General features: G+C 34.8%; 2 protein-coding genes across 2 annotated transcripts; both read right to left on the reverse strand.

Annotated features, from left to right (window-relative positions):
• Positions 1 to 102: 102 nt before the first annotated feature.
• On the reverse strand, positions 103 to 4,645 carry LOC148312201 (exosome complex component RRP43-like). Its single transcript, XM_088277764.1, has 5 exons — positions 4,538 to 4,645; positions 4,214 to 4,388; positions 2,959 to 3,253; positions 1,302 to 1,422; positions 103 to 755 (listed from the first exon to the last, which is right to left on the reverse strand). Exons 1-5 carry the CDS (start codon positions 4,552 to 4,554, stop codon positions 488 to 490), a joined length of 876 nt encoding a protein of 291 aa, XP_088133890.1. The 5' UTR covers positions 4,555 to 4,645; the 3' UTR covers positions 103 to 487.
• Positions 4,646 to 6,028: 1,383 nt separating this feature from the next.
• On the reverse strand, positions 6,029 to 16,902 carry LOC148312202 (small subunit processome component 20 homolog). Its single transcript, XM_088277728.1, has 14 exons — positions 16,719 to 16,902; positions 16,243 to 16,529; positions 15,720 to 16,053; positions 14,417 to 15,631; positions 10,913 to 14,289; positions 10,660 to 10,824; positions 9,523 to 10,570; positions 9,212 to 9,438; positions 8,690 to 8,855; positions 8,406 to 8,588; positions 7,497 to 8,021; positions 7,247 to 7,411; positions 6,904 to 7,158; positions 6,029 to 6,390 (listed from the first exon to the last, which is right to left on the reverse strand). The coding sequence occupies exons 1-14, from the start codon at positions 16,761 to 16,763 to the stop codon at positions 6,226 to 6,228; spliced, it is 8,157 nt and encodes a 2,718-aa protein (XP_088133854.1). The 5' UTR covers positions 16,764 to 16,902; the 3' UTR covers positions 6,029 to 6,225.
• Positions 16,903 to 18,048: the final 1,146 nt, after the last annotated feature.

An 18,048-nucleotide genomic window follows, 5' to 3' on the forward strand; every position in this document is an offset into this window, starting at 1 on the left:
ATTGCGCAATAGTCGGTATTCCGACGCTCCGCACTTTATACGCATTAATAGAGAGTCCATCTATCGACGGTTCGCAGGGGTTAATAATAATTAAATTTTAAATTTTTTAATATTATAATTTTTTTTTTTGAATTTCTGACTATTTTTTTTCTTCCATATTCTGACAAACCTTAATTAATAATATGCTTTTTCAAAATACGTCACCATTATTATTTATATTTCCTTTTATAAAAAGTCCTGTTCCTTAACCCCCCCCCCTCTATTTGTATTACCCTACCAACCTCTATATGTATATATATGAATAATTTTTTTGCTCACTAGTTTTACGATTCACCTGTCGATGAAAACAATTGAAGTTTTCGAAACTAGTCATGCGTAATGAAATAAAACTCAATAAGTGGTATTATACAAGTGTTTAGTTTAAAAAAATAATATTCATTATTTATTCTTACTCAAATTATACAGATCAACAAAAAAAATAGAAGTTTTACAATTCTTTCTCGGTTTGTTTTAATGCGGTGAATATAAGGTCCTGAATTTGTTTGGCCCTCTTGGTGGCTATTGAGACGGCTTTCTGCACGGCGGCCGGCGACATTGGGGAGCCCCCCGGACGGTGCAGCCCCCGCATATAGTCCGTGGCCCCCTTCTTGCCCTCCTCCTCCTGGTTCTGCATCCCCCGGACCACGGTTATCCCGCCGAGGGGCCCGCCACACAGTCTCTCCTCCTCACAAGTCGGGTCCACCAGCACGATATTCCTGGAATAGTAAATTGGAGCTGGATTTGTGCACAGATTCATTATATTATTTCAATAAATATTAACGTGAAAGTGGTCAGGTTAGGAGTCGTAATAATCGGCGGGTATTTATGAGGAGATGCATGAACGTGGAAGAGGCGAAGAATATTTGAAAAGACAGAGTAGTGTGGCGTTCTATTCTCTCTGCCTACCCCTGCGGAGAAGCGGCGTGATGGTTAGTTAGTTATTTAGTTTTAATAAATATTAACGGCATATAAAAATATTCCACATTAACTTTGTACAAAGACATAGGGCACTGCATTATATAACCACATCTTGATTGTTAAAACATGAAGGAAAGGTGATCAGACATCCTCTTCAGGTACAAGTTCAGGGTGATATTGAATAAATATAAGAGTGAAAAATCACAATATTTATTAGACCCCCCCTTCCCTGGGAATCGAACCCATGACCTCCAGTACGGTAACCTAGCCGCTAACCACTACACAATGGAGGCCCTCAATATATAGGTACATATAAAATAATGTTATATTTGGTTCGTCCTTACCCTTCGAATATAGTGAATGTAGTAGCTACAGGAACTTTCAGAACATTGATTTCTTTACGTTTATCTTCATCTACAACACACATTCCTGTTGCGGCATTGTAATCCACAGATGGAAGTTGCACTGTAAAATAAAAGTTTGAGTTAAAGTACAGTAAGCCTTTGAATTATGTACATAAGTAAAAACAAATAAACTGATTCATTTGTAAATATTTTGACATAAAAATTTTATGATCGAAAACTCTAATGATAATAATTTATGATTACAATGTTAAAATAATAATAAATTTATGTTGACCCATCTGGGATTATAACCCAAAACCTCCCACATCGTAGCAAAATATGATCAGACCCACGTCAATCGATCTAAGAGTTATTTTAGTGTTACATTTTTATTTCTAAAAATTGTGCATAGGGTGTACGGGCATTTATTTCCCTAATTTTTAATTATGTTTTTACCATTTTTGTGGTGTTAATATTTGTTTTGAGACAACTATCTGTAATGCCCACCTACCTACTCTTCATTATTGGAGTAAGGCCTTCCTGAGAGTATCATGTACTTGTTTATCAATATTTATTCCTACAAGTTTCACATGAATTAGCCTTTCCGGAAGTACAATAATTGACGTTAGACTTTCTCTGGGGAGTGAGTTCTTTTTACATGATTTAAAAAAAAAAAATCAATGCATTAAGGATAGAAATTATAAACAATTAAAAAAAATATATAACTCACCTCTAGGTTTTATTTTATGACAAAATTACATACAAATATTTGAAAATGCCATGACTAGGTGAAACAATTACAAACCGTCACATAATATATTTTTATGTGTTTTTTTTAAACAATAAAAAAAAACTAATTAGACTAAAAAAATCAGTGTTTGATTTAAGATATCGCTCACTTCTTTCAAGAATGTCATAAATCAAAAATCATCAATTTTCAGTTGTGCATGTTTTCGGAATGCCCAGAAAATGTACTATATCCCAGCAAAAGAGGCATATTTTTGACTTAATATTTACCCAGTACAGGGCAGAAAGTGTTGTTTTGCATTTTGAAGTAAAGGTATTGTTTAATTATTTTTTTAAATATACTAAATATTTTTACCTAAAAAGATCTGTTGCACAGTAAAAAGTTCAATAAGTGGCTTGATATTTATTTTTAATACATTGTATTATATTTTTAAACTTTAAAAACATTCTCCTGAAAAATCAAGTTTTTTTTATTTATGACGTTCTTGAAAGGAGTGAGCGATATAATACATAAATTAAAATGGAGTTCTACAAATTAAACGCTAAATCTATAAATAAATAATATCCACAGATGTCATTGTTACAAGTTACATCATACTAACTGACCGACAGACTTTTGTGTTCATTAACATCGATACTTTTTTAAGGAGAATTCACACCGACATTCATTTACGTCCATCCGGAAAGGTTAAACAAAATCAAACCAAACATGTTAAGGTGGAGACTGACCGGAGCATTTCCTCGTAACATCGCTCGCGGCGAGTATCACCGAGCATCCGAAACTATGGATGGAGCGCTCGGCTCGGTGTACTGACCTGAGTGCTCGCATCGTAACGCGTTACGTTACGACGAAATGCTCCGGTCAGTCTCCGCCTTTAAAACTAAAAAAACAGTACATTTAGTGCGAGACCTGTTTTAAGAGCTGTGATGAGAGCCATGATGCAAGCGTCGATTATGGAGCCGTCGTACTCCAAGCACACTATGTCGCAGTACAGGACCCAGACTAGTTTGTCTTTGAAGATGCAGAGTTCGGCGGGGTCTATGACTTCCGAGTCAGTGAAGATGTCGGCCACCAGCTGGTTGCACGCCTGCGCTACCACTCCGGGAGGGCCCGGGCGGAACTGGGAGGAACAGAGAGGGGGAAGCTCCACATTTGTTACGATGAAACCCTCGTTTGGGCGCTCTGGATTGGGAGTTGTGAGTTCCTAGAAAAAAAACAGTCATTAGTATTATCCATTCAATTTATATATTAAATATTAAAATCAAACACTGATTTTTATAGTTTACTAAACTGTATTTTATTATTAAAAATACATAAAAATTCGTTCTGTAACAATTGTTTCGCCTTGTTTTGGCATTTTCAAACTAATGTGTAGATTATATTTAATATATAAATTAAAATGAATTTCTACAAATTGAAAGCCATGTATAAATAATTATACATTTATGTTATACAAGTACACAACATTTTGAGTGTGTCCAAATACTTGTTCACAGATCTGAGTTTCCTTCGCTTAAGAGTTATTTTTAAATTTTGACAACTCAACATAGATGAATAAAAATATGGATGGTATTCACAGGGCTTAAAAAAATGTCATGTTTTCAGGCGTTTCCCAGTATGTAAAAAATCCAGGATTCGGATTTTGCATATAAATAAGAGGGTCTCTGCTAAATAAAAGCTTTCTCAATTCAACATACATGGCAGTTGTGAACTAATATGTACTATGTCATGAGATTGATCAATATTGATATCCTAGATATATATCTACTATTATAATAATAATACTCCTAGGAGTTCCGAAAATTTTAGTAGTGCGGTTGTCAATCATGGGTAGAAAATAGTGAATGTTGCACGTGTGTAAAGTGATCACTTAACCAGCCTATGACAGATAATAAGCCCAGACTTCCATATTATTCTTCATCTATGTTAAGATGTCAAAATATATGGGTATTTTCCAGAGTTTAGCATTACAAATGTGATTTCATAGGGTAATCACCAGATCATCGCAATTAATTACTACTATACTGGCGACAATTCCTTCGTCCCTTTATTATTGCTTTTACCAAATTTTCCTGTAATACTTAGTATAACTTAAAAAACACATAAAATATCCTTTTGAGCAAGAACCGTAATTTTATTTAAAAAACACAAATGAGATAATTACAGCTTTCACGCCACAAACGACTTTGGTGTTTCCAAGTTTTGCAATGCAGGATCCATCAGCTGTTTTAATGGGGCCTGGGTTGACAACGGTCCAACGAAAACTATCGAACTTTCTTCCATCAGGTCGGAAATCTCTTGTTATAAACTCTCTCATATACTTTTCCGGCTGAAGAACTCTACAATCACAATAAGATGACTCGTTAAACCAATTCTTAACTTGGCCAAAAATATTCAACATTAAATGTAAATTTTGTCGAGTTATATTACATATGAAAGATAAAACCTTTTAAATTTTAAACAGTACACACTTCATGACAAAACTTACTTGTATACATCAGCCATTCTTTAATAAAATATTAATTTTATTCGATTTATGTTTACGACATATGTCAAAATCAAACACAACCTATAAATAATAAATGCCGCCTGTAAATAAAGTATTGCCATTATTTAAACACCTTTTCGTTTCGAGTAGGTACTTTTATAGGTAACTACCTAATTCGATAAATACAGCTTGTCAATTTAGAGTAGAAAATATTAAAAGTGGAACTACGAAATTTGTAGACTAGCAACACCAATATTTAATTGTCAAAAGTATCAAACACATTTTGTTTAGCGTCGGCGTACGAGTTTTCATGTGATATTGATATTTAAATTGGCTTTATGTATTTTAAAAAATTCACTAATTATAAAAACTATTATCAACATGAATAAAACAATAAAAAGTGGCACTAGGGAGGTAATTTTTAACGTTTTTCAACATTGTTTGGAAGAATGTAAAGCCGAAAATATCTATTGAGATATAACGGACGTTTATAGGCAAACTTCCAAGATGTTTTGAAGTTTTTGCTATTTATTTTTAATTCTGTAATACTTTGAAATGATATATAGACAATGTTGCTTGAAAACACTTGAAAATTACTTTTTATTTGAGATTATGTTTACATGCTGTTTTGACAGTTCTCTTTAAGCATAATGACACTGTAAATGCAGAACACTGTAAACGATATATAAAAAAATATCTTTAAAACACGAGGAATGTCACCGTCTACATGAAACCACCTTATATTATATTTAAAGTTACATGTTATTATTTTTTTCTACGAACTCGTGTTAAAAAACATTAACAATTCTATCTTTACTGTATGTTTCGATAATAACAATATTATACTATTAAGTTATGTTTGTATGTTATTTATTGTATTTCATTTAATTTTGAGATCAGTGGGTACCTATCTATATTACAATGAAAAAATATTTTTGTGTAGTTAATATTTTACAAAATTGTAGGATACACAGCTTTACATTTCCAGCATGTGTTCTATTTTAGTATTGCCATTTAAACAACAGTGGCGCCCTCCCTTGTTTTCTACTCTTTATTGACAGACTGTACCTGTCCGTAGTGACTCATTTTTTTGCTTTATTCTCCACACAGTATTTCAGTATATATTTTTCTACTTTGCAAGAAGTTGTCGGCTCATCCCCTATTGTGTAATATAGTAATCAATATTTATAAAAAATAAGCAATATTGCCCTCTAAAGGTTATGAAGGGTGCCTAAGCCCGTATAGGCAGGACTGAAGACAAAGAGGGTAAAGTTTTGTTTATTACCTCCTCCGGGGGTAGGCGGAGGCCTACGAGAAACATTGCCACCGATGTATAGGGGGTTGAAAAGATACAATTCCAAGGGAATGTCCTCCAATAAAATGTGTATACTCGTATACTGCGTATATACACATTCCCACTATGAGCATAAAAAAGGAAAGAATTTTGAAATGCAGGATGGGAAAAGGGGTATTTAAAGAAATACAAAAATAAAGAACAGTAAAACTGTATGTTTCATATTAAAAACATAAACCAATACAAATTAGTAACAATAGTTATGTAAATTGCATTACATATACATATTAAATATCACAGTTCCATGACACCTTTCTACGACATAATTATTTTAAATTAACAAATCATTAAATTTTTCACATTAAGTAATAAATGTTCGTGAAAATTTGTATTTTTAGTCAACGTCCATTGATTCGGACTTGGGTTTTTTTCTCGAGTTTGGAGTCCTTCCTTTTAATACATCAACTTTTTTTCGCTTGTAGTCTTTTTTCTTTTCTTTTATAGTTAGTTTTCTCTTGGCTGCTTTTTCAGGGTTATTTAGCTTGTCTTGTGCAATTTTCTGTAAAAGATATTTGAAAAATGAGATAATCCTAATTACATCAAGTTATGGATGCAAACAGATGAAAAGAATTACATAACATATATTTATTATTATGAATTGATATAAAAATGAAAACATAATTTATGAATATATTTATTGTGAAAGTTGTTTCGCCTTCCGAGGGTAATTGTTAAACTTTGCCGAAAAGAACACATTGACATAACATTTCTTAAGGTAGTAATAAATATAAATTCCATTATTATAGAGAGAATGAATATTTGAAAGTCACTAAAAACACAGTGGGAAAACCATCCAATGAGTTTAACAATATAATAATCCTTGCTGTTTATGGGTACCACTTATCTTTTCATGTCATTTAAAACAGCTACCACAATAACAAAAAACAGGTAGAATAAATAAATGTGTTTTCATTCGTATTAGCAATTATGTATAAAGAAAATGACAATTTAAAAAATAAACTACCACATACATATTTACTATTGTTATCTAAAGAATCAGGGGTCTGTTTACCTGTTTTCGTTCTTTTCGTTTGGCACTCAGTTGAACTTGAATCCTAGCAGTGAGGTCATTGTAAATAACATCTCCGAGACATTGGCTTATTTTCAATCCTAAAATGTCAGCCTGATTTTTAAGCCCTTCAAATGAGGTGTCCGTTTTAGAAATTTCACGGACTACGCAAGGCATCAGCATCTTGGCTATGGAGAATACAGTATCCTTATCCAAGTCTGTCAACAGCTCTTGAAGCATTTTGAATATACTCAATCGCTGAAAAAAATAATAATAAAAAATTGGATATTTTAATATTTTTGTCAATATTTTGGCATGATCATAAATAAAATATAGTAAATCTTACCACAACTGTAGATCCAGGTGATTTTGTAACTTCAGAATTGATAGCTGATTTCAACTTGCTTATTACCCAATATTTGTGAATATAATCACATGTTTCATTATTGGTATTTTGAGTTTCTGGTAAAGTGCTGACTATTTTAAACAGAAGCGCCATATTTTTACACACCTGTAAATTTTGAAGAAAATTAACTAATATGGAAATTTTGCACAAACATATTTAAGAATAAAGATTTATAAATAAATATACATACAACTTCAGCCATGTCTTCCGTTACAGCGCCGGGGATGAACTGAGAACAGAGATCTAAAGTCAGGGATTTTAGCGAGTCCACCGTGTGGAAAACTGTTCTCTCTGTCTGTTTCATTCCCGTCACTATTTGCGGGAAATCATCCAGCTTCATGGCTGTTAAGAATGAAGTCAAGAACACAGCGGCATTGTACCTCACCCAGGAATGCGAGTGGGCCAGCAAAGTCTGACAATTAACCGCAATTTCATCAGCGTATTTAAAATACTTCTTTTCTGTCAGTACACCTGGATAAATGTCGCACATTTTATTCACCAGATTTAGAAGTTGTATAATGCTATTATCTTTGGACTCGCTATTTTCTGTCGGTTCTTGAGTCTTTATTCTGACCCCTCGTCCCGCGTTCGGATCATCTTCGTACAGGTGGATAATCAATTTTGGTAAAAGGACTTCTAGTCTACTTTTGATATTTTGTTTCTCCACATTTACAAATCTGGAGCATAGTTGAGCAGCCATCTCGATGTGCGCCGGCTGAAGAAAATAGTTGAGAGTAAATAACAAAACAACATTTGTAATAGAAATTACGTATGTATAGAGCTCATTTTCCGAAACAATGACATAATTTATAAAATATGTTTCATTGGTTATACTATAGAAAGATTGATGTTATTAAGTGATATATTGTAACATTAAAATCTCTCCAGGAATGAGCTGGTTTATTTATTTATCAATGATTGGTACTACAATTAAGCTGGTTTCATTATGGCTTTGCAGTATTTTATATTAAAGATGCAAAATATCACCAAATTACTAATGCTGTTTTTCAACAAGCAAATTTTGCAGATGAAAATGAGACACGGAAATGAAATGGAGAATGTTCAGTCTTATATAATATCCTATAATGCCATTTTTTACCTTTGGATGATTTAGTAGCGTTATATTGATATTAAAAAGTTCATTCCTCTTCGCCACTGTAATACGCTGCAGTAAGAGTTCCAAACATTCGGCTATAAGCATGCGGCATTCTGTAGATGAGTCATTTACCAAACTTCCACCCATAGAAACGTACATCATCACAGCATGCTCAGATAAGATATCCTGAAAGTAGAAAAGTAAAGTAGTAGTAGTATTATTGTAGAATTTTAATTGGACTTAGGGGAATGGTGTATAAAATATCAAAGCGTATACAAAGTACTCACAACAGTGAATTTTTCAATGAGAGATTGTAACATTTTGATGGCTGAAATCCTTCCGTGGTCCAATTCGTAATTGAGTTGGGTTAGGTAAAACTGAATATGCTGCGCAAGTTTTTTATTTAGCGGATAGTTCATTATAAAAACTAACATCACTATCCTTGCCTCTTCCCTAGAATGAAAAAAAATATCAACTGTCGAGTGCATTGGTGAATGAACTATAACATTATTCATTATTCATCATTCACTTCGTGTAAATACCACTTAAACACTTTTATTAGACTACCGGTTTCGGAATCATTCCATGATCAGGTCAACTGTGTACACTACACAGTTTACAGTTGATGATGACATGATTATTCCGAAACCAGTAGTCGTGAAGTAATTTGAAGGAGTTTGAAGTAATTTTTTAAGATTACATAGTGAAATATGCACGATAAGGAGTGTTATTAACATACCACAAAGTTAACTTTGCTTGTAATAAACAAAATGAACTATAGCTTCGTTAATTTAAAATGACATTTTTACCTTGTTCTGGGATTTTCACTCAAGATGCTGATATCCGCAACCTTTTTCATAATGGTGTGAATCTCTGTAATTTTGTATTTGGCTTGGATAATAGTTTTGATGAGAGAAAATGCCGTAGCCTGCCTTTCTGAATCGTTAATATCATGTTCGGCATACAGAAGAAGCGTTTTCATCTCATCCGCGGTAACAGTGTGGTATTTCACCTCTCTAATCAGAGCCGTTACAGCCTAGAAGTAAGGAAAACAAATTAAATAAGTTCAAACACGTACATACATTCCATATGCTCGAGTGATGAATAAATTAGGTACTACCTTAAATGCGTTAGCAACCAGATGGAAATTATCATCCTTTTTACTCAATCCTGAAGTGGCGTACTTGTGAAGCACTTTGAAAATAATCGAGCTAATTTCCGCAATATTTGTTTTCATGGTCGGAAGATCAAACTTTTTAGACCACAGAGATGTCACACATTTCAACGCCAATGTGGAAACTTTGACCTGGGAACTTTTCATAGCTTCTATTATGTAAGAAATACTTTGGTCTATTATAGCTTTGTATTCTTCGCTGCCGATGTTGTCTTTTTGTAAAGTAGCGTATAGTAGATTTAAGGCGAATTCCGTCAAGACATGGACATTCACCTGTGCAGATGTCCTGATTTTGTTTTGCGGAACACCTTTCTTCCCCCTCGGATCTGGAGCAATCAGGAAACAATCGGGTTTCAAAATTTTGTATCTCTCGTTGCGGTCTTCCGTGAGTTTTCGCTTCTCGGTTCCGTAAATCAATTTACTAATACTTCCGGATAAGACGCCGTGGAGAAATGAAAGTAAAGCCACGATAGAAGTATTCTTGTTCTCTCCCAATCCGATGGACATGTGCTGCAATGCACTTTGTACTTTTAAAATGACTCTCTTGGAATGCGAGGTCTCAGCGATGTCTTTGAATGGTTTGATCAAATTGGTAAGGCATGATTCCCCTATGTTTGAGGCGATAATACGAAGAGTCGAATAACTCTTGATACTCGGTTTGGCTTCGGGAGCTTTCTGACCGAGCTTGATCACCTCTTTCTCTTCGGAAGCCTTTCCGAACAAATCGTTCAAGCACACTTTTAAAATATTTTGTAGATGTTTGTCCATTATCCCCGGAGTGAAGCTGTCCTTCAACGTGACCAATACGGTGTGGACTGTGGAGATTAGGACGTGAACGTGGATTCCTCTGGTCAAGAGGACTGTCAGGTGACCCAATAATGTGCCGAGGTACGTTGTACCGATAGCCAACATAATTTTGGACAAAATTTCCCTAGCCGATGACCGAACTCCGATCATGGGAGACTTTAAAAAGTTGCTAACTTTAATGAGGACACTGTAAGAATTAAAAAAAATACATATGTATTTAGAAATTAAAAAAGTTACATAAAATTTACTGATCAATTAATTGTGATTGATAAATACCTTAAAATATTATTTTTTAGCATCGGTTGAGGGAGTTTTTGCAGAAGTTTAACTACAGCTAGGGCCATTGGTAATTTGAGTTTTTCTTCTGCCTCTCTGCGAGAACTGGCACCTTTCCTCATTGTCTTATGAGAAGATTCATGCTCCATAACCTGTGAAGAACTCCTAAAAAAAAACAAAATAAAAGATGTTAATATGAATACAAAATACAAATTATTGAATATCAAATATAAAATTCAACATCTTAACTCACCAATCTAACTGCGTGAGAATTTCTGTTATAGTAGCTATCACCCTCTTGGCTGTAGATGGAGAAAGTGTATACACCCTTTCAAATGGTAGAGAGCCAGTTTGCTGCTCAGACACTTCTTCAGGCAAGTCATCTCCTTCCAAAGGAACATCCAATTCAACACCTTCGGATCCAGTGGACTCTTTTACCACAGCAGACTTATTCTTCTGCATTTCGAGAACTGAAGATATTTCGAGACTGTCTGCCCTCGACAAGTCAAAATGGAAAGCATCTAGTATAATAGACACTAACTTGATCAGCTGTTTTTGGTATTCCGATGTTTGCCGCAGCTTGCCCACGTAGAACTTTAAAATAGCTTCATATTGACGCCAAGGAAGTAAATGGCAAACCACTCCAATAGTTTCGATCGCGGCATCGACTAGGGCATATTTAGGAGTGTATTTTTCCGAACAGATAAACTGGGATGCCAGAGGAATTATGAATTGAGTCAAGGTTCTATAACCTGGAACAGTGGGCGATTCTTTGATGTAATTACAAAATCTTTGCAATGCCCTGATCTTGCGGTGAAATTGCAAATGCTGAAGGTTTTCAAAGATGTCGACTTCTCTGTTGACTTTATTGCTAAGAGGTAAAAGCTCCCTGAATGTTGTATGAGCGTCCGAACATTCCCTCACCAACTCTCCTAATAGTGCGATTGCTTCCATTTTCAGAGTTTCATTATCAATTTTCAAACTGTTACGTATGAGCAAAAGAACTGTGTCATTCAGTAAGTACTCTCTATCTGGAGAATCCTTATATTGGTCAATTAACTTGGGAACAATTCTTTGCAGACACGCGATTGATGTATTCCTCAAGGATAGATCGGTGCAATGTCTTATAATAAAGAAACAATTGTGTATTATTAAAGCGCTCAGGTCCACATCTAATTTGCCTTCGTCCGAAAGTTCATAAACCTTTTTGTATGCGGAGATTCGTTTTTCAAAATCGGGCTGTTCAATCCATTTTTCATCTGGCGCATTCATGTCGCTGACGATAGAAGCTGTCAGAGAAGTCGCAGTATCGTTTTCACCTAACAATTCTAACACCGTACAGAGAGCTTTCCTGGGAACTGCTTGTATTACTTTACTGAAGAGAGGCGTTATTGACCTGACATACTGTTTAGGATTTGCAGCCTTAGCCATGAGACCTGTCAAAGCGGTGATGGAAGCTTCCAGAGTGTCTTCTGCAGAATTCTGACCGACGCGGTTGATCAATATAGGCAAAGAAAATTGAAGAAGATTATCCACGACGGCGGAATCGTACACCATTTCGGTAACTCTCGATAATATAATAAGTTCACGTTTTTGCAATTTCTTAGGGTTGATATGTCCTAATTTCTTTTTGAGAATATCAACAATCTTGGAAATATGTGGAATCAATATACTACTTCCATAGTTGAGTTTTTCTCGCAGATTAAGATTTTCAATTTGCTCGTGTCGCAATGGTATATTAGACATCTCGGGCACTTGGATCAGCGGAGTTTCTTCATTTACTTGGAGAGTTAACAACTTTTCAAGAATCTGGACACACATTTCATTCACAGAGTAGTGAATCTTATCATTGCTCAACAGATTGAAATAAAACGGCAGTGGGCTCATTTCTGAACACTCGGGTTTATGAACGTTGAACAAAGAATGATATTGAGGATTTTGACTCCAAACGTGAAACAGTTTGAGGAGTGGTGTCGGGCTGTATATTCCCTCTGTGGGTAATCTGTCGAGGATTGGCCATACAAATGCGTCAAAAACTGGTGAAATTTCTATTTCATAATTCCAATTATACTTTTCAAATTGTTGAAAAAAACGGCCCACTGATTGGATACACCGATTTCGAATATCTTTGAGGATTTTCGAGTATCCCGATTTCAGTTTATGTTGTTCTGTTAGAACACCATTGACTGCATAGCCGATGCAGATAACCACCTTAAGTAACCGCAACATGAGAACTTCTTGTCCGGGTCGGATAAATTGTTCCCGCATGGTATCCACAAGCTGTAGAGATCCTAGAAACCGTTTAGGAGGAATTTGCGCCACTTCTTGAAGATTTTCAAGAACAGCTTTGGAGATCTCGGATGTTTCCAAGTCGATGTAATGTTCGAATAGTTGAAAAGCCATATTGGTATAAGATAACAATTCCGACTGCGTACATCCAGAAAGGAAACGCATCACTAAGGATCGCCGCAACTGACTTCCTCCTTTTTTATCAATTCCTATATTAGTGATCATTTTGCTGAAAGTAATTCTCAATATAATCGGTATGGCCACATCTCTATCGTCAGCCTCGATGCTTCCTTCTTCTTCCTCCATCCTAAATGATCGCAATTCATCCTTAAACTTTTTCCCGTCTATAAGATTGTATAAATTTTCTCTATAGGGAGTCAAATGTTTATTTTTATACTTCATAATACAATCGAGGGCAATTTTTTGTATGGTTGGATTTTTGTGCATCAAGAAATCTAGATACCTTTGATATAAAACATTTTCTTTATACATTGCCTTAGGATTTTGAATATTACTGTACACTTTTAGATAGGCAATCAAAGTATCGTAAGTGGATTTTGTAATTGTGTGAGAACTTTCTTCTTCCTCTTCTAAAGTTTCATTAATACTATTAATTTCCTTTAGTTCGCCGCATTCTTCAGTATCAACATCCATTTCTGAAGAGACTTCGGAAAATACATTTTCATTATGGGATTTTTCAAATTCAACCTTCAAAAAATTGTCAAATAGTCCTGTTAGGTCTCGGTTCTTTGTTTCACTCACCGACGGAGCATCGAATAATATTTCCCACAGACGAATTCGATATAGGGAAAAATCTGCCTTTTCCTCGATGTAGTTATATTCGCTATATGCAGATATCAGGAAATCTACATTCCCTGTAAAACCTTCCTTGGCGTCTGGAATTATAATGCCAGATTGAACGTGAGAAGTCGCCCGGAGTAAACAAGGGTAGAATGATTCCCAAAACTGCGTAATCGGCATTCCATTCGCATATGTCAAGATGAATGTTTTCAGCGAATCCCATAAGAGGTTGAAATTGACATGCATGAATCCTAGAGCATATTTAAGGGCAAAACTTTCAAATAGAGTGTCGGCTGAAAGTTGAAATTGTGTCGACCCGTGAATCATCCGAGATATGTTCAGCAACTGTTCTCTGTAATCAGTAACTGACGGGGGGAGGTTTTCAACCGAATGACAAAGAGAAAAAACTTCAAATTGCTCTTTGGTGCGCTTATCTTTCTCGAGTGTGAAAGTCTTTTTTGTATATTCCTGTTTGACACCTTGACTTTTTTTAACATGCTCTTCAAAAAGGCTGAAAATATGAGTAGTCAACAGTCTTACCTAAAATTAAAAACAGGTCAATTTAAATTTTCATCAGAAAAACCATTTACACTAGGTGTAAAACATTACAAATATTCACAATAGGTGTAAAATATTAATGTAAGACACATTATAATTTTTTACTTACTTCATGAAATGGTGATGTCAAATTTTTATCCATTAACACAAGAAGTCTTTGTAATAAGTCCATTTTTAAAGTTTGCTGTCTGCTGTGGACTGTAAGATACAAGTCCAGAATGCGCAAGGCGCACACAAATGTAGGAGAACAAGCGTGGGGCAAAAGTGTATCTAGTAAATTATGTTTATTAAACAGAGCATCGAAGCTTGTGATATCAACCGTGTGAATGGCGGCTTCAACAGCGATGGATAAGATGAATAAAACATTTCTCAAGGTCATGGCATCTTCTTCAGATATCTTACCATCTATCATACGGCTGTTTATATCCTCGATATGCAAAAGTAAATTAATCAATAGTTTTTCTAAAACATCTTGCACTCTTAGGAAATCAATTTTTTTTGTATGTGGCAAACAAATTAAAGAGCAGACACTGTTATCCGGAGCTTCTAATAATGTTGAAATATTTGTACCGATGGCGTCTAAAATTTTCTCGCTGTAGATACTTGTTTTTGATTCAAAATCAATAGGATATTTAACCCACGTGTAAAGATCAATCCCACTCTTACATAAAGGTGATTTTGTGATACAAATTTTACTCAATACTTTCACTGTACTATGATCAAATTCTTGAATGCATGTAATGAAGTGCGGCAAAATAATTACATCGAAACTCGGACAGGTTATCACTTCTTGAACAAAATTAATCACAATGTCACGATGCGGGATGCGTAGTATCTTCTTTATGATGGAAACTGCGTGTTCTTGCGGAATGTTTGTATGCTTAGAAATCAGCAGTAAAACACCTATCTGCGACGTCACACTCGTTACATTTTCCGGTAACTCTGCATCGAGCAACTGAATGACTAAAACAAGAACCGGGAAAGGGTTTGTTATAAAACTTCCGGCTCCGAATTCCGAGGTTTGTCCAATTAATTTCAAAACAAACTGCAATGCTTTGCAATCTTTATTTTTAGAAGTTTCATTCAAAAAGGTGTTGGCGGCGCTCAATATTGAAGACCAGAAAACTTCCCCGTTCTTAGGCTGAATGACTTGAAGCATGTCAGCTACTGTTTGGGTGAGTATTTCGAATAGGCAATTACGATGAATTGTTTTATCATCCAAACTTTCAAACAAAAATTTCAAAAAGGCTTCGGCACAACTGTGAAACTGATTACCCACTCCTCTCACTACTTCAAAGAGAAGACGGCCACATCCAACAATACCCTAAAAGAAGTAACGTAAAGATGTGATTTCTAAGACATAATGAGTAAATATTTTATAATACAGAAAAAACATTGCCGGTTATACTTACATCTTTCTTGGAATTGACTGTTTTAACTAAGACATGAAGAAACTTTTTCTTATCTTTGATATCTCGGGCTACAAATGCGAAACTCTCCGCAGCAAAATTGTTGACATACCACGGCATAGTCTCAGAAAGAAGAGGAAGAACGGCCTCAAACACTATCATTATATCCCTTTTTAAATATGTTCTTAAAGCTTTAAAAAGGAAAGCCAAACAAACTAAAGTCCACTCCAACTGTTCAGGATCTTTAGTATTCAAAAGCTGTATAAGAGTTGATAGAAAGTTTGGGAAATATATATAAAAATCTTCTTGTAGATCTTTGGCCAGAACTACAATAATTCTGAAAAATAAAAATGTATGCATTAGGTAAATTAAGTGAAGGAAAAAAAAGAGGCATTTAATCATCAAGACTACGAGTTAAGATGGCTGTATATAGATATTTGAAGACACCAGGTTAATGTGAAATAATATATAGGAGCCATTTTATGTTACTGATAAATTTCTGATCTGCGTGATACATAAAACTTACTCGAGTAAGGGTTGAAGAGTCAACGTAGTTCCATTTTTCAGGTGTTCAATTAATAAGTTGACAACCTCATCTTTCCTGTGAAGCAGCTGAGGGAGAGTGATAATGTTCTCCACTTTTTTACTAAAGCCGACATATTCTGTAGTCAGGTTCATAACCTTCCATTTCTGAATGGCTTTGTAAAAATGGGTTTCATTTTCCAGCGGAAAGTCCGCGTTGGCATGATCCAAGTGATATATTGCTGTATGCCGGACATCGATAGCACTAATGCGGTCAGCGAATGATGAAAACTAAAATAAAGGAGTCTTTCATGTAAAATATAACAATATAAAAAATGTTGCAAATAATGTAAACATGAATAAAAATTAATCACAAACAATAAAAATAACAGCTTTGCTAATTCATCTTGCTATAATATTATTGTTTTCAAAATATAAAAATTAGGTTATGGGAGATAGATAGCATTAAAATAACCGTACCTTAAACCGATTGGTGGATTTATGATACGATGATTTATTCTTCATTGTGAAATATTGTACGATTTCATTGATTTAAATGGATTATAAGTGCATATCTTGCATCCGGCTACACGTGAAAACTAAACGTCAACTTTGACAGAAAACCATGTTATGATAATTTTTTTTATTTTATTGTTATGTCCATAGACAATTATCTATTTCAAACCCATAGAGAAGATTTTTAATACGTACCTACCTAACCGTTCGAGAGAACGTTCTAAAATCATGACGTTGATAATGACGGACTATATCGCATGCTTTTTCCTTGATATATTGCATAATCTGGGTGTTTAAAATATTACATTAAAAATCGTTTTTCTTCCCATCAAAATTTTCACTTCTAGGCGCGCAGATAGATAATTTGTTTGTTATCAGAAAAAAAAATAATAATAATAAAACGACGGCGGGTTTCTTCAAAGCCTAACCTTTCTTTAGAAAAATAAATTTTACTATTTCGTACTGTAAAAGAATTTTGCTTCGGAACAATGATAACAGACCATCAATGTTTACGATGGGTAAGACCGGCAATTTAGCAATAATGCATTTCGTCATCCGCGTCTAGGGTCGTTAAAAACGGGCCGACCCACGGACCCAAGGCTACGATCATAAATATTATGCCGCCTTTGTAACTACCCTCGCGCCGCCTCTCGGGAGTGGAAGGCAGAGAGAGGATAGAACGCCACACTACCTTGTCTAATTTCTGCCATCTTTCCTTGTACGCGTCCATAAGGCACTCCCGTATGTACTGGCAATACATATGGATGAATAAATAATAATATATATATATAAATATACATCACGCTCTAAATTCCATTTAGGAAACTTGAAATAGCAATTAAAATTGAAAATTAAACTTTACATTAAAATCAACCTTGCCAGGAATCGAACCTGAACTTCGAGTGGTTGACAAACGCGTCAACCACTACTCTGAAAGGAGTCTTTAATAATAAATTATTTTATGTTATAATTATAAGTTAATCTAGTTATTATAATCAGTTTAATTAAGAATCAATTAGTTAATAATAAGTCATATTATAATTAGTTTTGTTAACTTTTAATTATTTGTAAGTCTATAACTCGGTTACTATTAACTAGTAGTTGTGGATACCATATGCTCCACCTAGGGAGCAGATATGGGTTTAAGATTATAGTAAGTAAGCTACGATAAGATTATTCTTAAGTTAACTAGGGTAAGGAGTAAGCGAGAGGGGTAATACGACCCTCTTGCTCTAGCAACAGTAGGGGTAGGACGCGAGCTGAAGACGCCTCACCCCAGTCGACGAAAAATCCC

Source organism: Brachycentrus maculatus, unplaced genomic scaffold (genome assembly GCF_059751285.1).
Source record: "Brachycentrus maculatus isolate JH-2025_06_01 unplaced genomic scaffold, ASM5975128v1 h1tg000049l, whole genome shotgun sequence".
Lineage (NCBI taxonomy): Eukaryota > Metazoa > Arthropoda > Insecta > Trichoptera > Brachycentridae > Brachycentrus > Brachycentrus maculatus.